Source organism: Cavia porcellus, unplaced genomic scaffold (genome assembly GCF_034190915.1).
Source record: "Cavia porcellus strain 051 isolate PalLab524CR breed Dunkin Hartley unplaced genomic scaffold, mCavPor4.1 scaffold_5, whole genome shotgun sequence".
Classification (NCBI taxonomy): Eukaryota; Metazoa; Chordata; class Mammalia; order Rodentia; family Caviidae; genus Cavia; species Cavia porcellus.
Genome location: NW_026947488.1, coordinates 52,169,036 through 52,196,959, shown reverse-complemented (window position 1 = coordinate 52,196,959; position 27,924 = coordinate 52,169,036). Strand labels below are relative to the sequence as shown.

Sequence of the window (27,924 nt, the reverse complement as noted above, 5' to 3'; positions counted from 1 at the left end):
AATGCATGTATGTTAGACTGGAAAAACAAAGAGACAAGATGTTATGAGGAGACATAGCACTGTCATATTTAAGGACCCAGATGAGATAGAAGGGAAAATGCCTTTGATATAGACATATCATTATATCAGGACCATGTTGAGGTAGAAACATTTCCACAGTAAGGCACAATTCTGAAAATTAAACGTAGGATTAGGAGGAGTGGAGTTATGAGAGGTGCTTACTCTATGATAGAACTGTATATGAAAGGGTTTTGGCCCAGGCCGGATACTGTAGCTGGTAAAGCCAAAAAGCTCCTATCTGCCCCACCCTTAGGAATCTATCTCTGGCGCCAAACTAAGACCAATGGGCTACCTGTGCATCCCTAATGCCCCCCTTAGGTTCCACCCTAAGCCAAGGCTACTTATGTGCCTCACTCCATGTGTTCCACAGAGAGATCGCCGCCCCAAGGTGGAGATGCCACGCCCCAGGGGGTCGGGGGTGTCTCTCCCCGCATTCTCAAAATAAAGGTCATTTATATTTTATACTTCTTATCTTTTCAGCCGCCGCTGGTCCTCCCCCCACAGTTCTATCACCAGTCATCTACATAAATACTATCAGGGTCCCATAAGGGTCCCCAGTAAATTTAAAGATTGAAACCAGATAGCTATGGGATTTGAAAGTTCATTTCTGGTGGGTCTCTATTAACAAAAATGTAGATCAGATAAATTATATTTACTATAATCAACAAAGGTTTGTAAACTATACTTGGAATGCAATCAAGGTTATAGCCAAACAACTATGGCCTATCAGCCAAATGACTGGGAAAATAGACTTGCCTTGACATGACTCTCACAGAAAAAGGTGGTGTCTATGTCATGAAAGAAACTCAATGCTGTACTTTCTTTTCTTTTTTTTTTTTTTTTGTCTTTTTCATTTTTATCAGTACCAGGGATCGAACTCACAACTGCCTGCTTGCAAGGCAGGTGCTTACCCCGCTGAGCTAAACCCCCAGCCCCCAATGCTGTACTTTCACTCCAAACAATATTGCACCTAATGGCCCAATCACCAAGGTTCTACAAGGCCTAACAACCCTGTCAGGAGAACTAGCTGAAAATGCTAGAATGAAGGACTCCTTCTCCACCTACTAGAACAATGGTTTAGAAATGGAAAGGACTGATGGCTGTGATTATTATTGTTGAGGTGCTCATTCTTATGAGCTGCTGCATAATCCCATGACCTATGGCTTGACTCAGAGATTTTTTCTTTTTTGGTATTGTGAATCATTGACTCAGATTAATCAAAACAGTTCTCCAAAGGAAAGATCCCCAGGTTACCCAGAGCTCATGTATCTAAATCCTACCTATCCTCAACATTCTCGGAAGCCACAATAGACTCAGATGATGACGCCCTTCAGAGTCCTTGAGAAGCATCAAAATGGGGAAATAAAACAGAAATCCTGACTTAACTTCAGCTATTTTGTTCTCTGCCACTGAACTTGGCTAAACCACAGGATTCGTTATCAAAGTGAAGTTTTGTAAATGTTCTAAAAACAACTTTGCTGTGTGTATTTGTGGTCACCAAATACCCAGTGTACCATGACCTTCAGTTATGCTCATCCTAGCTTCTGTAATTTCTATAACTGCCCTATAAAAGAGACAGACATTTTGTAATTGAGACCCAGACTTTGAAGACTACTACTCTAGGTGCACTGATGTTAAAGTTTTCTTTCTTCCCCTGAGCTCCTGGCTGCTGTCAGCTCAGTTATCCCACTGCAGTAGAATAAAGGCTGAAGGTACTTTGATGCTGCAGTGGAAGCACCAGAGTGAATTCAGTGATGTGAGGAGCCTCCTGCCTGTACATGTCTATAGATAACCGAAAGCATTTATGCTCACACCCAAATCCATGAATGGATCCATATTAGCGGGCTTTTTTTGTTGTTATTTTGAGACAGGGTCTCGCTGTGCAGTTCAGGCTGACCTTGAGCTCACTTTGTAGCCCAGGCTGGTCTCAAACTTGCAATGATCCTCCTGCCTCAGCCTCTCAAGTGCTGGAATTACAGGGATGCATGACCACATCTTAGTGGGCTATTTTATGAGTTCTTGCTAGTTGATTTTTAAAAAAAATTTTTTTCTTTTTTCCGGTACTGGGGATCGAACCCACGACCACCTGCTTGCAAGGCAGGTGCTTATGCCACTAAGCTAAATTCCCAGCCCCTTGCTAGTTGATTTTTCAACTTCCAATTTAACCTAGCTCATAGACCTATGTTAGATGTAATAAAATACTCAAAGACTCATATTAATTGGGAGGGAAGGTTAAGAGTAATAAATAACTTATTTTAAGATTGTAAATTTTGTATATTGGCAATACAAATGTACACGCACTACAATCTGGTATACTTGTTTCATCTGTTTTGACAAAACATACCCTTGTAGATGGGTTTTGGGGCCCATATCTATCACTCTAGTATTTGTTTTTTTTTTTTTTTATCGGTACCAGGGATCGAACTCACGACTGCCTGCTTGCAAGACAGGCGCTTATGCCGCTGAGCTAATCCCCAGCCCCTATTACTCTAGTATTTGGAAGGCTGAGGCAGAAGGATGGAATGATCAAGCCCAGAATGGGCTACATAACCAGGTGCTGTTTTGGAAGGAAAGAAAAGGAAAAGGAAAAAAAAATCCTGTAAATTATGATGATACGAACAAAGGATTTAAAATACATTTTCTGCAAATAAAATCTCACTTTGGGTTACTAGTAATAAATCCACTCCATTGAGTGAAGAGAAATGGTCAAGTCTTCTATAGAATTCAAAATACTTGCAAAATAGAGAATGAAGATATACATTGAATATAGGCATGTACAGAGTAGTGGAATCCATGAAGAGTTGTCATACTGTGTTGGCAGGGGGAAGACACTGGAATTGGTTCCAGGACCCCAAGATGAAACAGGAGGACACACAAGAATCATGTATAGGGGCTGGGGATTTAGCTCAGCGGCATAAGCACCTGCCTTGCAAGCATACAGTCATGAGTTTGATCCCTGGTACCGGTAGAAATGAAAAAGACAAAAAAAAAAAAAAAAAAAAAGAATCATGTATGAAAATGGCATAGTAATTTGCACACACATCCTCCTGATATTTCAAACCATCTCTGGATTACTTTTAATGCCTAAGTGTAAAGCCTGTATAAATAGTTGTACTGTATTGCTTAGGGAAGTGATGACTCAGTCAAGCACTTTCTTTCCCTATCATTTTTATTGTTTTTTTGAAACAGGATCTTGGGCTGGGAAGTAGCTCAACTACATATGCATGGCAAATGTGAGGTTGTAGGTTCAAGCCCCACTACCCCACAAAAGAAAGAAAGAAAGAAAGAAAAAAAGAAAGAAAGAAAGAAAAAGGGTCTTGCTATGTTGTACAAGTTAGTATTGAATTTGAGCTGGTCTCAAATCTGTGATCCTCCTGTGTCAGCATTCCAAGTGCTAGGATTGAAGGTATATACTATAATCTCTTGCTATGCACAAAATCTTAAAAGTATTTTTGAGCTGGGGGTGTTGGTGCATGCCTATAATCCCAGCATTCGGGAGGCTGAGGCAGGAAGATTTCAGTGAATTTAGGACCAGCCTTAACTACATATAAAGACTTTGTGTTTAAAAGAACAAAAATAAATAAATAAATGTATTTTTGCTCTTTTTTTTTTTAACTTTTTATCGGTACTAGGGATCGAACTCACGACCTCCTGCTTACAAGGCAGGTGCTTATGCCGCTGAGCTAAATCCCTAACCCCTAATAAATGTATTTTTGATCTGCATTTGGTTGAGTCAGATGTGAAAACCATGATTATGCAAGTCCATCTAGTTGGCTTGGCTTTATTCATCTTCTGTCTTTCTCCTACTAAAGGTGAGCTTCTGAAACACAGAGCAAATCTTGTTTTCAGTATTATTCTATTAATAATAAATAATAGTTTATTAACAGTAATTTTAATAAAATAAACAATTTGATTGATACATTATTTTAAAGTACTTACAATTTTTTCCTAAGAAATTAATACTTAAAAATTAGAAATTAATACTTAAAAATTAATACTTAAAAATTAGGCCAAGGGCATTTGGGAGGCTGAGGCAGGGGGATTGTTGTGAGTTTGAGACCAATCTGGGCTCAAAAGTGAGCTCAAGGCCAACCTGAACTGCATAGGGAGACCCTGTCACAAAAAGACAAAAAAAAAATTATGCTGAGGCAAGTTCAGAGCTGCATACCTGCAGTCCCAGAGCTATGGAGTATGATACTTTGTACCCAGCCTGGGCAATTTACCAAGACACTGCCTCAAAAATAAAAAAAAATTTAAAAAGTACTGTGGGTGTAATTCATTGCAAAGGCCTGGGATTCAATCCTCAGTACTTAGAGAGAGAGGGAGGAAGAGAAAGAGAGAGGGAAGGAGAAATATGGCTTATCCTACAAAGTCATACAACATTATTTCTACCACACTTTATTGGTTGAAGCAGTTATAAAGATCTTTCCAGGTTGCAGGGTAGAGAACAAAGTCCTACACCAGTGAAATGAGGTATATGTTGGTGTGGTCATCTTTGGAAAATCTAATCTGTCAAGTAGCATACTTTACAGATATCTATATATTACTCATCTTTGCTGTTATTTATTTATTTATTTGTTTATTTTTGGTGGTGCTGAGAAGTGGATCCAGGGCCTTGGGTATGCAAGGGGAGAGCTCTACTACTGAGCCACATCCCCAGCCCCTTTATTGATATTTTTTGACGGTACAGAGAATCAAATCTAGGAGTTCTCTGTCATTGAGTTGCAAACCCAGATCTCTTTTTTTTTTTGAAACAGGATCTCACTGTGTAATTCAAACTGGCTTTGAACTCACTATGTAGCCTAGGCTGACTTTGAACTTGAAGCAATCCTCCTGCCTCAGCCTCTTGAGTGCTGGGATTATAGATTACAGGCATAGTGGTAATGCCAAGCTCTTATTTATTTTTTAAAATGTTATTTTAAAAAGCAGTAAATTAATAAAAGAAAATTTCAAAACAAGATAATCAAGAGTAACAATGGTTAATACATTGTTGTTACTTTTTAATTCCTCCCTTATCATCTTTAAATTAGTTACTCAGAGTCCAAGACATAGGTGTTTAACTGTCCAAACAATATTAGCACAAACCTTTCTTTTCAAAGAGAAATTAGTAGTATAACTATCATATCCATCTTGTGTGTTTATATATATATTTTTTTCTTTTGCTTTTTCCTTTCTTCTTTTCTCCTTTCATGCACCCCAGTCTCTTTCTTTTGGAATAGTTTCTTCTCATTTCATAATATCTGTTTTACATTTTGGCTCTTATTTCAGCTTCTCACACCAATGAGATGTTTATATATGTGAGTCTGATTTATTTCACTTATGAGTACAGTCTCAAGTTGTATCCATTTACCTATAAAAGTTTTTAGTTTATCCTTCTTTATGGCTGGGTAGTGCTCCATCGTATAAAAAGACTACATCTTTTTATCCATTCTTTGGCTAATGGGCATTTGTTTGGATTCCTTCCAAAATCTGACTATTACAAATTTTACTCTGGGGCTGGAGATTTAGCTCAGCGGCATTAGTGCCTGCCTTGCCAGCAGGCAGTCGTGAGTTCGATCCCCGGTACCGATAAAAAGGAAAAAGAGAAAAAACAACAACAACAAATTTTACTCTACAGACATGGGTGCACATATATCACTGTGGTACAATGTTTTTAATTCTTCTGGGAAAATACCAAGAAGGGAAATAGCTGGATCAAATGGGACTTCTACTAATCTTAGGGGTTTTTTTTTGTCTTTTTCCTTTTTATTGGTACCAGGGATCGAACTCATGACTGCCTGCTTGCAAGGCATAATCTTAGTTTTTTGAGGAATCTCTGTAATTTATTTCCACAGTGCTTGCACCAGTCTACACTCTCATCAACAGTGGAAAAGGGTTCCTTTTTCTTCGTGGCCCTTCCAGCATTTGTTATTGGTTGACTTCTTGATAAAACTCCTGCTTTTTAAAAATTTTGTATTTTTTTTTAAAATTTTGAGGTCTTGCTAAATTATCCAGCTTATGAGGATGACAATGTCCTTGTATGTACCATGGCTGCCCTGTGATTAATGTATTTTGAAATTTTGTTGGTTTTTTTTTCTTCCCCCCCCCATTTTATCCTTGAAATAAAATGGATTTGGAAAAATAAATAAATAAATTCCCCAAACTTGTTGTCTTCTGGCCTCAGCCTTTCAAATAGCTGAATTATGGGCATATGCCGCTGAACCTGGCACATTTATTGATTTTAATTATACATGTAATATACACTGATACATAAAGTTGTAAGATTAAAGTATTACTAAATTACTACTGACAAGCATGCAGTGAACTATTAGCTTACTGCAACTCTGTTCTCCTATGTGTCTATACATACACAGCTAGGCACACACGTTTACACAAACCTGTTTTTATTTGTTTCATAAAGTACAGGCATTGCAAATATCATTCTGCTTTTTTTTTTAATTTACTAAAAGGGACTATGATTATCTCTATAAGAAAAAAATGATAAAGCTATAATTTCTTTTCTTTTCTTTTTTTTTGTCTTTTTCCTTTTTATCGCTACTGGGGATCGAATTCACAACTGCCTGCTTGCAAGGCAGGTGCTTATGCTGTTGAGCTAAATCTCCAGCCTTAAAGCTATAATTTCTAACCCTGGCCATCTGTCTCCAGAGCCTACACTCTTTCCAAGTATATCCCTTTAATTCCAGCAGCACTCTGTGAGACACAGGCAGAATTATCACAAATTCAAGCCCAGGGCTGGGGATTTAGCTCAGCGGCATAAGCACCTGCCTTGCAAGCAGGCAGTCTTGAGTCGATCCCCAGTACCAGAAAAAAGAAAAAGGAAAAAACAAACAAAAAAACAAATTCAAGCCCACTCTTGGCAATTTACTGGCTTCGTACAACTTGTCCCAAAATGCCAAATTTGAACAAGGCCTGGTGATATAAACTCTAGGTTCAATACCTACTACCAGAATACACACACACACACACACACACATCTTTGTACTGAGCTTTGCATTGTTGTAAAACAAAATGTTTTGGGTTTTATTCCTAAAAAGGTCAAATGCTATGCTCATTTCACATTGTAATGAATATGCCAAATCTCTTTTTTTTTTTTTTTTTAACTTTTTTTTCTTTTTTGAGACCCCCAAGGTCTCGCAAGCAGCCATTGTTAAGGTAGTGAGCCCAAGCCGGGCGTGGTGGCTCACGCCTGTAATCCCAGCAGTTGGGAGGCTGAGGCAGGAGGATCGCTGCGAGTTTGAGACTACCCTCTGCTGCAAAGTGAGCTCAAGGCCAGCCTGAACTGCATAGTGAGACATTATCTCAAAAAGACAAAAAAAAGTCGTGAGTTCGATCCCCGGTACCGATAAAAAGGAAAAAGACACAAAAAAAAAAGATAGTGAGCCCTGAACCTAGAGGATACCAAACCCAGCAAAACTTCTGGGAAGAATGGATCGACTCGCTAAGCACTCCCTAGCCCCACCCACTCGGTATCCCATCAATCACGCTCGCGTTCTGCCCCCATAGGGGCGGGGCCAGTGCCGGAAGCGACCCGGCCGGAAGCCCTGAGGGCCCAGTGGGCCGGCCTCCGGATCGGCCCTGGCTCAGGCCCCGCCCCCACAAAGTGGGTGAAAGGTCGGCGGCGCGGTGCAAAACCTGGGGCGACGAAGCAAAACTGACAGAACGACTCCTGACTGACCATGGCAGAGGAGCCGAAGCCTATCAGCCCGCTCAAGAACTTGCTAGCCGGCGGCTTTGGCGGCGTGTGCCTGGTGTTTGTGGGGCACCCTCTGGACACTGTCAAGGTGCGGGGAGACTGGGGCGGAAGATTGGGGAGGAGGTTTGAGAGCTGGCGGCCCCTAGGCAGAAATGGGGCCCATAAATACTACCTTTTGTGGGAAATCTAGAGAATCTCTTTCAGGAGTGGGCGGAAGCTGTACTTTGCGCTCCAAAAGAGCCAGACAGACCAAAGTGTGCAGCCACCAACCTCTCCATCAATAGCTCCTAGGTAAAGGTCTCTGTCCCACAGTTTCTTCTGACTGCGCTTTGGGAATGGGAAAGAAAGAGCGGCTGCCTAAAGCTGATTGCAGCTAACGCTAACATTTTATCATTAAAGCTGAAATATGTCCCCTGTAAAGCTTGCCCCCGGAAGATAACTTATGAGAGATGCAGGGCTTTTCTGGAATGACCGTTGACACACGCCTCGGGGCCAGTGTGCAGCATTTCCGTCTTTTGTGCGTTGTCCTGTACACTTAAATACTTGGCCACCAACCTGTCAGACATCCCGTGGGAAGCTAATGATATCCTCAGTGATTCAGCCTTCTCCAAGGAAAGCAGATGACAGCTCTACACAGGGTCAGGCTGATCCCCACTACCACCAGGTGAAGAAACTATTGGTCGTACCAAGGTTACCAGAGAGCAGCAACACAATGCCCTGGAACACTAGGCAAGGCTTTGTTGGCGACCAAAGTCCCTGTCCTGTGACTCTGTATTTGAAACTTCACCCTAGTTTTGTAATCTTACTGTATACAAAAGAAAGTTGACAGGTCATGGCCAGAGTAGGCCTGCTGGGGATTTAGCTCACCAGAGTAGGCCGGTACAGCACATAAGTCTTAGTGGGGACACCTATGTGGTGGGCTGCTTAGAAAGTTGGATCCAGTTTCCTTCATAGGAAAAGTTTCATGAACTTTTCTTGACAGACTTGGGCAACAGGTTCTTTCATGCTTTTCATTTGCAAGAGAAGCTGTCTCAAAGGTAAAGCTTCTACTGGGATCATGGAATACAAGGATCAGGATTAAAGCAGCTAAGCTGGCTAGAGCATTCTGTAATAAATCAGATGTTTATTCAGCAGATGGTAAAATGCCACGTTAGTGCTTCTAAGGCAAGTAGTCATTCCAAGTAGAACTGACTAGTAAGGGTCAGTCATCTGGCTTCTCTTCCAATCCTTGATTCTCAAAGCCAAAAATCATATTTGTTACAGACATCTGAAACTTTAAAAAAAAAACAAACTTGATTCCTTATTTAAAAATGTTACTGGACCAAGCGGAGTGTAACCCCGGCGCTTGGGAGGCTGAGGCAGAAAGATTGCCACAAGTTTGAGGCTGGTCTGGGCTGCATAGTGAGTTTAAGACCAGCCTGAATTATGCAGCAAGACCCTGACTCAAAAAAGCCCAAAGGTTTTTAAAGTGAAAATATTATTCCTACCTCCTTAGCCTCTTGTGCTTGATACTATACCCAGAAGGAGTCCAGTAACCTCTGTGCTGAATTATAAGTGACTAAAAATACTTCCTGGCATTTTGATAGCAAGAATTGCCTTTTAGTGTAAAAAAGATGACAAAAGATTGCCAACTGTTGTTCTCTTGACCTCAGAGAGCCGGTGTACTCCAATTAAGGGTTGATCTAGAGGTATCTAGAGATTCAAGGCAACTGAACTGTGGCCCACATGTCTTAATAAACCAAGAACTGCAAGAGTTGGGGTTTAGAAAAACTCTTATGGAAGGTAATGTTAGGGCAGGCATTAAAGGACAGGTTGAGTTCTGACTGGAAAAATAGGGCCATCTAGACAGTATGGCATGTAGCAATATTTGAGTTCATTTGTGCATTTTTTTGAGGTAGGGCCTCACTGTGTAGTCCTGGCTGACTTAGAAATTACTGTGATCTAATCTCAGTACTCAACCTATCTAATTGTAGTACTTGGGAGGCTGAGGCAGGAGGATTGCTGTGAGTTTAAGGTCAGCCTGGGCTACATAGTTGAAGATTAGACTGAACTACATAGCAAGACCCTGTCTCAAATAACCAAAAAAGAAAAATAAAGGAATTAAATCACAACGATTCTCTTGCCTCAGCCTCCAGAGTGCTGGGGTCACAGTTGTGTACCACCATACCTGGGGCCAGTCCTTTTATATATATATATATATATATATATATATATATATATTAAGTTTTGAGACAGGGTGTTGCTAAGTCTCAAAATTGCCAGGTTAGCTGGAACTTGTTTTTTTTGTTGTTGTTGTTTTTTTTTTTCTCCTTTTTATCGGTACCGGGGATCAAACTCATGACTGCCTGCTTACAAGGCAGATGCTTATGCCACTGAGCTAAATCCCCAGCCCCTAGCTGGAACTTGTGATCCTCCTTGTCTCAGCCTCTCAGAGTACTGGGCTTACAGAGTGGTTCTTTATGCTGTGCTAGGACTGGGAAATTTATAAGGAAGTGATTTATTCTGATAGTTCTAGAAGCTAAAAAAATCTTAACATCTGTGGCCCACATCTGGCCAGGCCCTCATACTGTATCATCCTGTGGCAAGAGATGAAAAGGTAAGAGAATGCAAAAGAACAAGACATTAAGCTCAACTGTCAAGCCTTTTTTGTGGTTGACATTGATCCAGTCATGAAGGTGGAGCCCTCATGACCTAAACACTGCCATAAGGTCCTAGTCTCAACACTGTGCCATTTGGGGATCAAGTGCTTTTTGGCAGGAGTGCAGGCAAGTGTAGACTTGCAACTGGGGAGTCAAAATGTAAACCAAAACCAACTGAGGTGTTTTGCTGTTTTTTGAGACAGAGTCTCACTATGTAGTTCAGGTTGGCCTCGAACTCACAACCATTCCTGCCTCAGTACTGGTATTATAGGCATGCACCATCAGTTTTGGCTTAGGTCTTTCACGAGATTATAGTGAAGAAATGGACTGGCATCCAGGTTATTTAAGAACATGTATAAGTCAATAATGAAAACATAAATAATCCAATCAAAAATGGCCAAAGGATCTAAACAGACATCTCATCAAAGAAGATGTACAAATGGCCATGAACATGAGAACAGTTGTTCAACTTGGTATTTGCCATGGACATGCAAATCAAGGTCACAGTGAGATACTACCTTACACCCACTGAGATGGTTAAGATAAGACAATACAAATGATAGCAAGTGTTGATGAAGGTAGAACTCTTTTTTTTTTTTTGGTCTTTTTTCATTTTTATCGGAACCAGGGATCAAACTCACGACTGCCTGCTTGGAAGGCAGGCGCTTATGCCGCTGAGCTAAATCCCCAGCTCCTGAAGGTAGAACTCTTACATGCTGCTGGTGGGAGTGTAAAACACTGAAGCCACTTGAAAAATAGCCTGACAGTTTCTGAGCTAGGATGTAGTTCAGAGGTAGAGCACATGGTTTGCATGCACAAGGCCTAGGGTTCCCTGGCACTAAGGGAAAAGAGTAAAGGTTAAATAGAATTAACCTATGATTTAGAAACTTCTACTCATAATGAGAAGGAAAGTAAAGGAGGGGAGAGGAGGAGAAGGAGGAAGGAAGGGGCAAGAAGTAAAAGAATAGAAGGAAAAAAATGGAAACACCTTTTGTATATAAGGAGGGGAAGAAGGGTGGGGAGGAATGGAGAAAAAAGCAACAAGATATATCAAGTACAGGTACAAATTCCATATGATGAATGTTACCATTATGTGTATCTAAAATGTAGCAATTTAAAAAGAAAACATGACAAAAGAAAAAATAGGAGTGCATCAAAATTTTTTAAAAATATTCTGGTTTTAGGTAAATGTAATAGTTGATGTGTCAACTTGATTGAGTCTCATGATATAAATATTTGTTCAGATGTCAATTCTGGGTGTGTTTGTGAGGGTGAGGGTATTTTGCACTGATGGAGTACTTTTTTAAATTTGATTTTTATATTTTTAATTTTTGGTGCCAGAGATTGAACTTGACCTGCTTGAATGCCTGCTTGCCAGGCAGGCGTTTATGCTGCTGAGCTAAATCACTGGCCCTTATATTTTTATTTTGAGACATGTCTTGAATGGGCTGTGGCCTCAATTTCCCAAAGTTCTGGAGTTACAGGGGTGCTTTTGAATATTAGCTGGATGTGTCAGTGCATACCTGTAATCCTAGTGTTACAGGGAAAATACCAGAACTGACAAGATGATATAAGGGAAATAATATTACTCCCAATCTGTTAGAAGTCTGATACGCCAAATTCATGTTTTCTAAAAATTAAAGAATGAATTCTAAGGACAACAAAGGTTACAAATAGGAAGGAATTTATTGAGAGGATAGAAAGCTCCTGTCAGGAACAGAAGGGATCCTGAATGGGTAGCACAGGACCCCGCTCAGTAGGGAAATTTTATAAAACAAAACCCATGCAGGTACAATGTAGATTACAGTTATGATCAACCAGTTAGATTATGAGGGAAGCAACTGGGCATGGAAAGATCAAAGAATTTCTCAGTTGGGTGAGGGATCTGGGTTCTTGGTTTCCCACTGGGGTGACTGATGCCTCTTAGACTTTGTTAGACCAGCTGTTATTACTTATTTCACCCCTTGGACACTATGTAGGTCTGGTCCTTTTGTTGTTGTCTTGAAGCTTGAGTTTCAACTGATGCCTCTCCCAGCCACAGCTATAGTGGGTTTTTTTACCTTTTGTCCTAACTCTTTAGAGAGCCTCGCTCTGTCTGATGGCCACTATTATTTCTACCTACCTTGGCTGTGTGTAATACCAGCACTATGGGAATCTGAGGCAGGATGATCACACGTTCGAGCCCAGCCTGGTCATCTCTGTGGTTTAGTAAGATCTTGTCTCAAAAATTAAAAAAAAAAAAATCCAGGTGTGGTAGGAGGTTCTTTCTATATTTGAGGCCATCTTGGGCTAATAGTGAGTTCAACACTAACCTAAACTACATGAGACCCTGTCTCAAAAATCCAAATAATAAGTAAATAAAATAAAACTTTTCAAAAATGGCTGAAGATGTTATTTAATACAGAGGCACTGGGTTAGATCCTCAGTACTGCAAAATAAAATAAAATTTTCCTTGGTAGACTGAGTAAAGCAATTGCCCTCCCTGATGTGAGGGGGCCTCATCTAATCAGTTGAAGGTTTGAATAGAATAAAAGGCTGACCTCCTAAGAGTCGGAAGTTCCTGGCTGCCTGCTTCAGGTGAGACAACAGGTTATCTTTAGACTCCAGCTGAAATATTGACTTGAGTCTCTAGTTAACTGATTACAGATCTTAGAACTTCTTAGCTTTTATAGTGACACAAGTCATTTCCTTGTAATAAGTCTCTTGAAAATATTTCCTAGGGGCTGGGGATTTAGCTCAGTGGCATAAGTACCTGCGTTGCAAGCAGGCAGTTGTGGGTTCGATCCCCGGTACCGATAAAAAGGAAAAAGATGAAAAAAAAAAAAAGAAAATTAGAAATTTTAGGCTGGATGTGGTGGCGCATGCTTATGATGCCAGCTCTCTGGAGGCTGAGGCAGGAGGATCACTGTGACTCTGAGGCCAGGCTGGGCTACACAGTGAATTTTTTTTTTTTGTCTTTTTCGTTTTTATCGGTACCAGGGATCGAACTCACGACTGCCTGCTTGCAAGGCAGGTGCTTATGCCGCTGAGCTAAATCCCCAGCCCTACACAGTGAATTTAAGGCCAGCGGTATTACATAGTAACACCCTGTCTCAAAAAACAAAAAATTTTTAAAATGCAGGTGTGGACTCAGTGCACAAGCCCTGAGTTCCATCCCTATTACCACAACAACAAAAACCCCATGAATATCCATCCACTGATGAATTAGTATACAAAATGTGGTATATAATAGGATATTATTTGCCAATAAAAAGGAATTAAGTGGGATGCTGAGGAAGGAGGATGGCAAGTTCAAGCCCAGTTTGGGCAATTTAGGGAGACCTTGTCTCAAAAATGGCCTGGGGATATATCTCAGTGGTAGAGGCCCTGGGGTGTCAGTCACCAGTGTTGAAAGAAAAAAAAAAAAAAAAAAAAGAGAAACAGACAGAGGTCTGAGTATACTCAGTTAAGGGAATGCTAAAGATTTGTACGCAGATGGAAGTTTCCCTGATTAGTTTGATAAATAGTTCTGACTCTGGAGGATGATCTATTTTAACTTGTGTTTTTAGGTCCGACTGCAGACACAGCCAGCAAGTTTGCCTGGACAGTCTCCTATGTACTCTGGGACATTTGACTGCTTCCGAAAGACTCTTCTTAGAGAGGTATGGTATTTAATTCTGTACATTCCTTCTACTGAGAAGAGCACATGGAGAGCATTTTCTTTCCTTTAAAAGCTCTCCTTGCTTGTAGAAGAGGTAAGGGAGAGCCATAGGTTAGAGCCACAGCTTCCCTGTTTTAGTGCTATACAGAGTGATGGTATATATCTATAATCCCAGCACTCAGAAGGTTGAGGCAAGAGGATAAATTTGAGGAGGCCAGTCCAAGCTAAATACTGTAGGTAGCCATCTTGAACTGCAGTGAAAGACTCTGATTTAAAAAAAAAAAAAGAGCAGTGTTGTCTGTAAATAGCTTTTGCTTTTGTGATTCCTTGCAGGGCATCACAGGGCTGTACCGGGGTATGGCTGCCCCTATCATTGGGGTCACTCCCATGTTTGCTGTGTGCTTCTTTGGATTTGGTCTGGGAAAGAAACTACAGCAGAAATCCCCAGAGGATGTGCTTAGGTGAGTACTCACAGGCTTGGAGCACTCAGTGCCGCTCTGCTTGGTGTATGGCATAGGTTGAAGAAAAGAACCCCAGCAAATAGGCAGTGACTGTCTCAGGGCTTCCCAGAAATGACTGCTAGGAGTCCCACATGAGGAAAGTACCTGGGAACTAAAGAAATACACAAAGAAAAATGTCCCCTGTCCACTTTCCAGTTCGTCATAATTTTTTCTAGAAGGTAATGTCAGTTATTGGGATTATTAACAATATCAACCCTACAGGATTGTTGAGAAGTTCGAATGCTGACATGTATTTAAAATGTAGTACCTGTGACTGCTATGACAGCAGCAGCAGCTTTGTACTCTGCCACCTAGTTAAGAGAAATTTCTGACTTTTCTCTTTTTTTTGTCTTTTTGAGACAGGGTCTCTCTATGCAGTTCCGGCTGGCCTTGGGCTCACTTTGTGGCCCAGGCTGGTCTCAAACGTGCAATGATCCTCCTGCCTCAGCCTCTCAAGTGCTGGAATTACAGGAGTGTGCCACCATGCCTGGCTAGTTTCTGACGTTCGTTTTGCTATTTTTTGGAGGGAGAATACTAGGGATTGCATGCAGGACTCTTCTATTGAGCTATATCACCAGGTCTCCTTTCATTTTTCATTTTGAGATAGGATTTTTTTTTTGTCTTTTTCCTTTTTATCGGTACCAGGGATTGAACTCATGACTGCCTGCTTTCAAGGCAGTCGCTTATGCCGCTGAGCTAAACCCCCAGCCCTTGAGATAGGATCTTGCTAAGTCACTGTTGCACAGTCAGTGGCTCAAATTTATGACACACTTGCCTCAGCCTTCCAGAGTGCTGGGATTATAGGCATGTACTAGCATACCTGCTTTACTCCACTACTACTACTACTACTACTACTACTACTACTACTACTACTCCTTCCTCCTCCTGCTTCTTTTTTCTTTTTAGGTGTGGTCTTGTTGTGTAGTTTAAGCTGGCTTTGCCATAATTTTTTTTTTTTTAAGACAAGGTCTCGCTATCTAAGTACAGGCTTGCCTTGAACTTCTGGGAAAGGCTGGTTTTGAACACATTTTGTAGACCAGGTTGGCCTCAAACTGACAGCAATCTTTCTGTCTCAGCCTCCCAAGTAGTGTTATGCTAGCATCTCATTTTTTTGTTTGTCTTTGTTTTTAACTTTTTATCGGTACTGAGAATCGAACTCACGACCGCCTGCTTGCAAGGCAGGTGCTTACGCCACTGAGCTAAATCCCCAGCCCCAAGCATCTCATTTTTATAATATAATTATATGCTTTTAATGATTACAGATGTTGGTTTCTCTGTCAAAGTGAAATAAGTTAGCATAGTTTCTTGAAAGTTTCCAAGCATACAGACTGACAAACAGTCAGGAGCCCTTGCTTTGTTAGATAGCCAGCCCTAAAGTCCCAGTTCACACTGCTGTCTCCAAGAGGAATCTTCCCAGCGTCTTCCTGAGGATGGCAGTGTGACCTGAGACTGTGAATCTGGCTGCGTGTGAAAGCAGCCCTATTGACTGTTGTAGTTAGCCTAGATGCTTGACTTTTTTTTTTGTCTTTTTCCTTTTTTTTTTATCAGTACTGGGGACCGAACTCACGACTGCCTGCTTGCAAGGCAGGCGCTTATGCCGCTGAGCTAAATCCCCAGCCCCTAGATGCTTGACTCTTAAGTCTGAGGTGAATGTTAAGTCTGAGTTCTGCAAAGAACAAGCTGTTGAAACTGGTGTCCTGCTTAAACGGAGAAATCTGCAGTGAGTGTGCCCTCACTGCCACTTGGTGCCTTTTCTTCATTTCTCACTTATTTTGAGTGGGACTGGCCTGAAGCTTTAGTTGTCAGAGGCTTGGAGTGGTAGGAACAGTGTGAAAGTTGTCAGCATCATTTGCCAAGTTGTTGGGGCTCTATTACCATGGTGGATGTAACTGGGTTCTGCATTGCCTCTAAGTGTTGCTGATCCCAGAAGGAAGGGGAAGTACTAGAGGTGTCACAGACAGCTGTGGTGACAGACAATAGAAGCCTCAGAATCGTCCTCAGTGTGGCTTATTGTGTGGAGCCTGAGTGAGAAGCAGTGCCTCTGGCTCCCAAGAGACCCTTCTGTGCACAGCACTGTGGAATTCACCCTGCCTGCCTGCCTGAGTAGCACCCCTGGTGTGGGCCTGCCTATCAGTATTTTCCTTGCAGCAGCTTACTCCTTGTAGCAGGCCTGGCTGCCCCTCAGCCTGTAGAGGTGGCCACAGCCCTTCTTCCTGACCTTGAAGCTGTCCTGTTTGATTCTTGATTCAGAGTGTCCTCAGGCTGTTGGTGATTTAGGGAAAAGGGGACTGGGGGAGGGTGTGATATACTTAGGTGCAGATCTTGGGTAGAGGCTCGCATTTCACAGTTGAGGCCTCTGAGAAGTCTGGGAACTTGTCCATAGGCACTGCACAAGACAGCAGGGTGGAAACCACGTCTCACTGAGATCTCCCTTAACTGAGGGATTCTGACACATACCTCAGTGACTGGACTTGTGATAGGCTCCATTGCTCTTGACCTTGAGACCCTTACTCGTGGAAGTTTGATTGGAATGTACCTAGAATTTGGATTTCATGTAATTTATTTGTGACTGTGCTTCTTCCTAGTTTACGTACTTTTTTTCTTATGAAACCATCCTTTTTTTCTGGGATTACTTTTGTCCGTAGGGATAATCACAACTACTTGTTTCTGCTTTTTGTTTTCAATACAGCTACTCCGAAATATTTGCTGCTGGGATGTTATCTGGTGTATTTACTACAGGAATCATGACCCCTGGTGAACGGATCAAGTGCTTATTACAGGTAAGAGTGTGATCTAATGGCTAAAATTTTGTAAGCATATTTATGTTCATATTCCCTTTATAAAGGCTTCAGGTGAGGTGTACAGAACAAATAGTTCCAAGACTTTCTGGACAATTGAAGCAATTATAATAGAATTGAGACAGTGTAACAGACCAAAAAAAAATGTCATACTTGTGATGTGTCAGTGCTAGCCTACCCATCTTTATTATCAGTTACTTTAGGAACTTTGAAAAATGAGTTCCTAAAAAAAAAAAAAAAAGAGAGAGAGAGAGAGAGAGATGAGTTATGTCTCAGGGCTACAACCAGGGATGCTACTCCTGTGAAAGATGTCCTGTGTCTGTCAAAACCCCAGTGTCTTTTTTTTTTTCCAGTTCCAGGGATTGAACTCACAGTCACCTGCTTGCAAGGCAGGAGTTTATGCCGCTGAGCTAGATCCCCAGCCCCTATTCCCAGTGTCTTTAAGTTATTGACGATTTTAGACACACAGTCCCAAACTCAAACCCAAACCCACTTATCACAAAGTGCAACACTGCAATTAAACCTGACTATGGAGATATTAGTTTAGAAAAAGCAACTCATACATTGACATCTTTTGTCTTAAAAACAGTGACATGCATACCATAGGTTTGCCATAATACAGCTGTAGAATATACCCCATCCTATAATTTTTGTAATTTCAAGAAAGTTTAAACAGAACAGAAGAGGAAAAAAAGTAGAATTATACACTGAGCTGGGTATGGGGATGCACAACTGTAATCCCACCTCTCAGGAGGCAGGAAGATCCCTGTGAGTTCTGAGCCAGCCTGGGCCTGAGCTACATAGTAAGGCCCTGTCTCATAAATAAAATAATAAAATCATACATTATGTGAATTTTTTAGATCGCCACCATAATTTCCTGGAGTTCATTCAGATTGTTGAATTTTATTTTTGTTTTTCATTTTTTGAGGTATTTTTTTTCCACTATGTGGTTCAGTCTGGCTTTGATCTCAAATAACCCAGGCTGGCCTCAAACTTGCAGTGATTCTTCTGCCTCAGCTTTCCAAGTGCTAGGATTGCAGGCTTGCACCACCACATCGATTTAGATATATAAAAAGTTCATTTTTCTTTTTCTTTTTTTTTTTTTTGTTGGGGGAGACAGGGTCTTCTATGTAATGGAGGCTGGCCTCGAACTTGCTTATGTAGTCCAAGCTGAAATTAGAAAATTTGTATTTCCTTACTTAATAGCTAAAGATAACAAATATAACAAGTGTATCTTTTTATATGTTTAATCCTCTTTGATGAAATATGTGTCCATAAATTTGGCCTATTTTCTAACTGTATTTTTAAAATTATTTTGATAGTCCTTGAGAATATTTATTTTATATTTGTGAATCCTTGATATATTTTAGATATTGGTTCTTTACCAGATACATGGTTATGTTTTGTTAATATTTTCTCTCATTAGACAGAAATCAAGGTATGGGTTGAAGGGAGGAGAAGAGATTGAGAAAAAAAGAGAAATAAAAATGTATCATTGACAAGTACAAATTTTCTGCAATGAATATGATCTTTATATATATCTAAATTGTACCAATAAACTTAATTTTTTAAAATGATAGTATAAATCTGTAATCTCAGCATTTGGGAAATTAAAAAGGCTCATGAGTTTGGGGCCAGCCTAAATTACACATAGCAAGTTCATAAATTTTTTTTTTCATGTCAGGGATTAAACTTAGGACCTTGCGCTTGCCAGGTAGGTGCTTATGCCACTGAGCTAAATCACCATCCCCAACAAGTTCATAAATTTAAGACTCTGAGTACACCATATAGAGACTCTGTCTCAAAAATACATAAATAAGTAAATATTTGATAAAATTCTTTGGTAAAATAGGCTTGGAGATTTTGTAGGGAGGAATTTTTAAATTATGAATGATTTTTAAAATCATTATATGGCAATTCAAATTCTTTGTTTCATATTGGGTGAGTTGTGGCAGTTTGCAGTTTTCCTTCTTTAATTTTTATTGTCAAATATGGGTTATAGATGTTTCTAGTACTTTAGCATCTTTTTTTTTTTTTTTTTTTGAGATAGGGTTTCACTATGTAGGCTGCCCTTGAACTCAGTTTGTAGCCCAGGCTACCCTTGAACCCATAGCAATCCTCTTGCTTCAGCTTCCCAAGTGCTGGGACTACAGGTGTGCACTACCACATCTGACCTTCATCTTTTTTTTTTTTCTTGCTTGCAGTGAACTTCCTGCCTCAGTTTGATGAGTGCTGAGATTACAGGCATCTGCCACTACTCTCAGCCTCTGATATTCTTGAAGAAATAGCTCTTTATTAATTTTCTTAATTTTTTTCAGTTTTTTGTTTGGCTTTTACCTTTTTTATTTTCTTCATTATGGGTTTATTTCTGCTTCCTCTGCCTAGGTTTTTTATTTTTATTTATTTATTTTTTTGAGACAAGGTCTTGCTATATAGTTCAGGCTGCCCTCGAACTCACTACATAGCCCAGGCTAGTCTTGAGCTCATGATGATCCTCTTCCCTCAGCATCTCCAGTGCTGGCATTTTAGGTATGTGCCACCATACCTGGCTTTTCTTCCTTTTTGACACATGTACTCAGGGCTATCCATTTCCTCTTAGCTGTGTCTCACAAATTTTGGTATATTGTGTGTCTCACAAATTTTGGTATATTGTATTTTCACCTTCGGTCAGTTCAGTGAGATTCTTTCTAAAAAAACAAAAACAAAAACCCTAAAACAGCAGACAACCAGGTATAGGCTGGACCACATGCCTATAACTCAGCACTTGTGAGACTGAGACACTAAGATCACTGTTTTACGCCTCCTGGGTTATATAGGCCCTATCTAAAAAAGACAAAAGATTCTGCTTTCTCTCTTCTTCAACATCAGGAAGGATGCATTGGATCATTCTCATTAGTAATAAGCATAATTATGTTTGTGGGTTTTGTCTTAAAAATAGAAAGTTCTTGGAATATTTCACTTTTGAATACTCTCTTCTTATCCAGAGCAGCAGTCATCTCTTTCTTCCCCTTTCTGCACCTTCAAATAATCTTCTTTTATTAAACACACACACACACACACACACACACACACACACACACAAACACTTCTCTCTACTGTTTCCCACATCATTTTTCATGCTTCAAGACTTTGCTCCCCTGTACCTCAAAACTGTTTGGTGGTTTATTATATATTTCTATACAATATGTACCTCAAAGTCTCCATATGCAAAACTGAATTGAGACATTGGCTTTCTCAGTACCTTCTCTTCCCTGGCACTGTGGTGGCAATACCATCCTTCCTGTATTCAGCCTAAAACCACGAGTCCTCCCAGATGCCTTTATTTTTTTCACTGTACAGATCCTATGTGTTGAACAGTTAAATTTGCATTCAATATATCTCAAATTTCTTTTTTCTTATCACTCCCATTGCATCTGTGTTGATTCAGGTCACCTTTTTCACTGTCCCAGATAATGAGGGCCTGTGTACTTGTGTCCCGGATTATGGTCTGTACTGTCCGTAACAGTAAGAAGTTTCTATCCATATGTCCTTAACATACCCAGTTCACCATGGCTCCCCAGCATGATTCACGGCAACATCCTCTATCACATGGACCTTTCTGTTCTTCCTCAGATGTAATTGGCTCAGGCACATCTGGATGATTTGGAGAAATTATGTAAAAGAACCATTGGTATCTTAAATTTACTATTAGAAAAATTGACACCTTCCAAATTTGAAAACTTTTGTAGTCAAAATTATGATTTGTAGGGGATAGTTTTTATGGTTTTATTTAAGCATAGATAAACATGCATAGGAGCTGTCTACTAGTTTTCTTCGCTACACAGCGTGGCATTGTGGTTGGGGACTCAGATGGCTCACTGGGCCGCTCTTTCCCCATGGCCTTGTGGTCCTTGAAGGAGACCTTGTGAGCAACTCAGCCCCTTAACATTGTGTATCAGGAACTTCCGGAAGCCATGTGCTTTGTCTTTTTGTTGCTGCTATAACCTATGTTGGGCATCAAGATCTGGCCATTGAACCTTCTCTGCACCCTGTTGTCACTGCCTCTGGGCTTTCACCAGTTGCGCTTAATTTTGAAAGACTGGTCTGATTGGTGCTGGATGAACTTTGTGTTCTTTTTGACAATCTTGGGCTTTACAAGGGGCCTGAGGGCTGCCATGGTGTGGAGTCTAGATAGTTGCCACCTCCATAGGCAGCACTGAGGGAGAGAGGGAATGGTGGCGCGTCAAATACAGTTTTTTTTTTTTAATCGGTAACTCACGACTGTGCGCTTGCAAGGCAGGCGCTTATGCCACTGAGCTAAATCCCCAGCCCTAAATACGATTTGTTTTGAGGTAGGGTCTTGCTTTGTATTTCAAGCTGGCCTTGAATTTATGGCGATCTTCCTGCCTTAACCAGTGGGGTGCTGGATTATAGGTGTGTACTATTACACCCAGCCCAAAATTATGATTTTACAAAAAAAAAAAAAAAAAAAAAAAAGCGCTAAGTGTGATGGCACATGTCTGTAATCCCAGAACTCAGGAGGCTGAGGCAGGAGGATCATCATGAGTCTGAGGCTTTCCTGGCCTACATAGTGAATTCAAGGCCAACAACATGGTCTACATGGAGAGACCCTATCTCACACACACACACAAAAAGACAATTGGTTTGGTTTTGGTTTTGTGACAGGGTCTCCCCTATGAAACCCAGGCTGGCTTTGAACTCACACTGATCCTCCTGTCTTAGCCTCCTGAGTGCTGCTATTATAGGTATATGCCACTGTGCCCTGCTCAAGAATTATGACTCACTTTTTATTTACCTTGCTTATGTTCTTTTATATAATTTATCACTTTATACACATACATCTTGGGTTTTTTTTTGTTTTTGGTCTTTTTTTTTATCAGTACCAGGGATCAAACTCATGACTGCCTGCTTGCGAGGCAGGTGCTTATGCCGCTGAGCTAAATCCCCAGCCCCACATCTTGTTTTTTTTGAATGAGATCCTTTTCTATTATTTTAACTGTTTAGTCCTGTCATGTTAAAAACAAAAAACTATGTTGCTTGTATGTTGTTTATCCTTAGAACTGTGAAAGCTGAACTCTTTGGCTTTAACTGCTCTTCGGCTGATGCCTCTGCCTGACTCTTCTTGGCTCCATACTTGCTGTGAACCCTGAATGGGGCTTCCTTTCAGATCTTTACTGGGGTTATAGCTGTCTTTCCTTAGGCTCTTCACTCTTAGGTCATGAAAACCTAGATTTGGGATAGGGGCCTCCCCTTGGTTCTCCTATGTTCTGTACAGGGCCTCTATTGGGGCATTGAGTGCGCTTAGTGAAATTTCCTGTGTACCTTTGCTCCCTCTGCTCCCCAGTACTATGAATTAAACCTAGATCTTATCACATGCTAGGTAAGTACTCTAGCACTGACCTAGATTTTTTAGAATCTAAGTTTAAGGCAGAGTTCTGCTGAGTTATCTAGGCTAGCCTTGAACTTGTGATTCTCCTTCCCCTGCCTTCTAGGTAGCTTGGATTATCCAGCTCTGTTCACCTTTTATTTTATTTTTTTATTGGTACTGGGGATCGAACTCACGACTGCCTGCTTGCAAGGCACGTTCTTATGCCACTGAGCTAAATCCCCAGCCCCTCACCTTTTATTTTTAAAATTTTTTTAAAGTTTTATTTTTTTCTTCGACCAGGGGTTAAACTCACAACTATGTGCTTGCAAGCCTCATGACCAGCTAGCTGGTCTTGGAATGATTTTGTACTCAATAGATATTTGTGGAAGGAATAAACAAATACTAAAATATTTATCTTCTATATCTCCCAAATTGCTTTTTAAAAAGTGCTTCTGTGCTTGGAAGATTTCTTTCATTTGTTTTGCATAATGGAAATTGAATACAGGCCTTTTGCTTTTTTGTGATAGTGTCTAATTTGCTAGTCTCCTGCCTCAGCCTTCCAGAGTACTGGTATTATTATACCTGGTTAGCCTTATTTCATAGTGCCTTTCCCAATATCATGTATTCCAAATACTTACTGACTTGACATTGAAGCCTTTATGGGTCTAATGCATAGTGACCACTTCCATGCTCACTTTATGTTCCGTTATAACCTTCTGGTTCTACTGACTTTGACTTGATGACCTTCTCCATTCCAGATTCAGGCTTCTTCAGGGGAAACCAAGTACAACGGACCCTTGGACTGTGCAAAAAAGCTATACCAGGAATCTGGAATCCGAGGCATATACAAAGGCACTGTGCTCACCCTCATGAGAGGTACATTTTCAGGCTCTCCAGCCACCTAAGGGCATTTAGGGAGGTCATCTGTGGCTCTGCTACAGAGGGTCTTGCCTAAGTATCCAGTTAGTATTAGAACATGCCACAGATCTGACAGGTCTAGCAGTATGTGCCCTGGTTTTCAGCGTTATTGACACAGATAAGGATGGAGAGACCTACCTTTGTTCCTTAGTATCCTCAGGGGTGAAAGTCACAACAATGGTAGTTGGAGGGATTGGCTTATAAATAGAAATCATGGCTGGGGTGACAAGTGAGAAGAAAGAATGACTCAGGGCTAATGGAGAGCTCCTGTGTTTCACGGTTAGGGAGGAATTTGGGGCCTCAGCATGTGAGGCAAGTGCTTCCCACTGGACTATACCCTCTACTCCTCTCCCTGGCTTGACAGGTGGATTTTCCCAGGGTGAAAGTAGGAGGTAATTCCATTCTTGTGTCCTACTTTCTTGTGCTGAGATGGGAGCTTGAAGGAAGGCCAGATTAGCTGTGATTATAACTTCCAGAGTGGGTTTGTCAGTGGTGACTTAGAGGGGACTTTAAAAACATTGTATGTGTTCATGCTCACAGTGCTTGGCCCAGGGCAGCTTCTGATAGCTGCAAAGTGATGATTGCAAACCAGATGTGGCTGCTAAGGAAACTCTCATGAAACCTTGAGTAGTCCAGTGCCAGACTTGAGACTGTAAAACACAGTAATCTATAGGGCTTTTATAGATTTCATTCATTGCCTTTTTCACTTCTTTCTTGGCACTAACAGATGTTCCAGCCAGTGGGATGTATTTCATGACATATGAATGGCTGAAAAATATTTTAACTCCAGAGGGAAAAAGGTGAGAATGTTGTAGCTTATAAATCACTTTTCCCACTCATGAATGAGTGGTTCTTTCTTGTGAGTGGGTCAGGAAATACAGAGAAGAAAGACTTGTTCTTTCTCTGTGTATGTCTTATTCTTATGGCTGCTGAGGTCCAGCTAACTTACTCTTACTCTGTGTTCACACAGTGTGGCAAGTATGTGAAATAAGTGGGCAAATTCTTCCCCAACAAGTAGCTGTCATGTTACAGGAACCTTTGGATCTCTTTTCTCCAGCCAGTCTCTTCCTTTCAGTAACTTCCCTGTCTTCCAGAGGAGAGGTGGAAGGACAAACACCTTTCTCTCAGTCTTTGTTTGACTGAGGCTCTGGGTGGGTGTTCTACAGTGTCAGTGACCTCAGTGTTCCTCGAATCCTGGTAGCTGGTGGAACTGCAGGGATCTTCAACTGGGCTGTGGCAATCCCTCCAGATGTCCTTAAGTCCCGATTCCAGACTGGTGAGTGAGGTGATGTGCACAGGGTGGGTTTCACTGGATACTCCAGGGTAGTACAATGCCCTTAAGACCTTGGGATACTTACTATCTATCTTTATATGGCAGCATCCAGAGATTGTCTAGGAACCCCAGATTCTTTTTCATGTTTGCCTAAACATAAACGAAGATATGAAGTCAAATCTGCAAAACCACCCCACTCATAATCAGAAGATTGTTGCATTCTTGTGTGTGTGTGTGTGTGTATGTGTCTTGATGAGGATCAAACCCAGGGCCTCATGCATAGTAGGCAAGCACTAAGCTATATCCTCCACACTGTTTCATTCTTCATTTCTCTTATACACTCCCTTGGAACAGTAACCCAGACATTTGTGTGTGTGTGCCACAGAGTGAATCATGTTGTTTGTCTCAGACTAAGATCTTACCCTAGTGCCAGCTCTGATTCCATAGGAAGACTATTAGATTATTCCATGTGGGATGCCATGGTTAGGTTACAAAGCTCAGTGATGCTTTAAAAATTGGGTTCTGAGGCCAAGGATTTAACTCAGTGGTGCAATGCCTGCCTGGCAAGCTCAAGGTCATGAGTTTGATTGCCTGTACCATAAATAAATAAATAAATAAATAAAAAAAAATTAAAAATTGGGTTCTTCCCCACAGCACCTCCTGGAAAATATCCTAATGGTTTCAGAGATGTGCTAACAGAGCTCATCCAGAAAGAAGGAATCACATCCTTGTACAAAGGGTTTAATGCAGTGATGATCCGAGCCTTCCCAGCCAATGCAGTAAGTAGCTGACAGGGGCTGTGATTTTTCTTCTGGTTTCAGGCACAGTGTACGTGCACTGGTTTTGCTTGTTCCTGGAATTGTACTGGAGGCTCAATTCTCCCCCATATCTCACTCTTAGTCAAAGCCTGTGTATTTGCTCACTTCCCTGAAACTGTCAGAAAGATTTGCCTTGAGGCTTCTCTGAGGTCAGCAGCTTTGGTTTTCTGACCTGGCCATCAGAACTGGGCAGCTGTGGAATATCCATTGTTCTTCTGTTAGGAATGAGAGGTCTGCTTGCTTCTGTGATCTGGAGTGGGAGTGGGATTAGGGAGGGGTTCTGGTCCTGACAGGGCCAGCTAGGCACAATGTTGTGGGTACTATCTATGAGGAGTCACATTTTTGGGCTTTTCTTTTCCTCCCCATCCCCGCTTAGGCCTGCTTCCTTGGGTTTGAAGTTGCCATGAAGTTCCTTAACTGGCTCACCCCCAACTTATGAGGCTGAAGGCCGCTGAAGCCTTCTGGATGCCGGGTACTCATTGAGGAGAAGCGGTGACTAAGACTAGGGTGCCTTGAAGGGTGAGGTGAGGGGGTGGTGGGATCAGAATTCTGAGCATGGACTTGGCGAAACTTTTGCTTTAATGATATCTGCCTTCTGTGATTTTGTGTACCATTTTGAAACTTGAATTCACTCAAAGGATTTGGAGATGGAATAATAAGCTTCTTGACCAGATACTACCTGTGACCAGGTGCTGCTTGCTGGTTGACTGCTGGCCCTACTACACCCTAACACTCCTTGCTAAAGAGATAATTTCATGCTCTCACTGAAACACGTTTTCACACAGCTGACTAGAAATTGGAATCCTCGTCAAACCCTAGTCAAGAAAATCAGCTGATTTCCAGGGTGCCATTGGATCCTCAGCTACACACAGGGATGTGGATTTAAGCCCACATCTGTCTATCCAAGCTGGCCGAATGGATATGCCTAAGAACTGATGGCCTGTTCACCATCAGATTTTAATTTTTTTTACACAAGAAGATAATAAAAACCAAAGATAGAGCAGTGTAATTTCTCAGTAATAGGTGGAGAACTTTCCCTCCTATACAATGAGGACAGCTCCAGACTGCTGGGTTAATTGCAAAAGCCTGTGGTACAGGAAGGCTGTTTTTGTACACTCTCTTCTCATGAGAGTGCCTATAAAACAATAACGATTACTTCTAATTTCTGCACTGTGTGGTTTGTGTGTGTGTGTGTGTGGTTCTGGAACATTTGAACTGACGACCTGTGGCCTTGGTGGAGACTGCGAGGGATCCACTATCCTCCTCTGGTAACTGCTGGCAGAGACTCAAGCACAAGGAAGAGGCAGCTCTGGCTGGCCCAGACTTCTCTGGTTGCCCCAGCTGCTTGATTGAGGATGAGTGGGGCAAGGTGACTAGACAGGTAACCTCACGCATTTCTCAGTTGCAGCTGACATGCAGGCCCCCACAAGCCTAACCTGTAGCCCATCCCTTGTTCCTTTCCCTCTCTGCCCTGAGCCACAGAAGTATCTGAGCTGACAAATGGAAATTTAGTTGTTCTAAAAAGGGAAAAATTGCTGGGTATGGTGATATTCTTTATAATCCCAGTGTTCAGGAGGATTCCCATGAGTTCAAGGCCAGGCAGGGCTACATAGTGAATTCAAGGCCAGCCTGGAGTACTTAGGTGGGACCCTGTTTCACAAAACAAAATAAAGCAAACAAAAAGGGTCTAAGCAATCTCCAGTTTTCCTGTGGCATAAGGTTGCTGTGTGATCTGATGTGGCTGGCCTGGCTTTACTAATCAGGGAGATTATGATTTTAGGTGTGGTCAGAAAAGGATAGATGTTGTTGAGTGAAGAATCACAGGGTAGCTTTTGTCTGGTGGAGAACAGAGCTTATGGAAGCTCCTAGCACCAAGCTTCTCCAGCATTCTCCTGACTAGTGGTCACAGTTCTGTTGCCATTTACTTTATGCCTTATTTAGCTGTACAGAAATTCTTGCATTATTTTTTTCTAGTACTGGGGATTGAACCCAGGACCTTGCACATGGTGGGCATTGCCACTGAACTATATCTCTAGTCTTTTTTTTTTTTTTTTGAGACAAGGTCTTACTATGCAGTTCATACTGGCCTTGAGCTCACTTTGTAGCTCAGGCTGGTCTCAAATTTGCAACCATCCTTCTGCCTCAGCCTCCCCAGTGCTGGGATTACAGGCATGTGCCACCATGCCCGGCTTTAGTCCTTTTTATTTATTTTTTATT

The 27,924-nt window shown here is 41.3% G+C and overlaps 1 protein-coding gene and 1 pseudogene across 1 annotated transcript; one reads left to right on the top strand and one right to left on the bottom strand.

The window, feature by feature from the left end:
* Positions 1-7,622: 7,622 nt before the first annotated feature.
* On the top strand, positions 7,623-26,869 carry Slc25a20 (solute carrier family 25 member 20). The gene is made up of 9 exons (XM_003476654.5): positions 7,623-7,841; positions 13,941-14,033; positions 14,366-14,493; positions 17,222-17,312; positions 23,457-23,574; positions 24,344-24,416; positions 24,783-24,892; positions 25,544-25,668; positions 26,084-26,869. Exons 1-9 carry the CDS (start codon positions 7,737-7,739, stop codon positions 26,144-26,146), a joined length of 906 nt encoding a protein of 301 aa, XP_003476702.1. The 5' UTR covers positions 7,623-7,736; the 3' UTR covers positions 26,147-26,869.
* LOC134476080 (large ribosomal subunit protein eL32-like) lies at positions 18,959-21,797 on the bottom strand (annotated as a pseudogene).
* Positions 26,870-27,924: the final 1,055 nt, after the last annotated feature.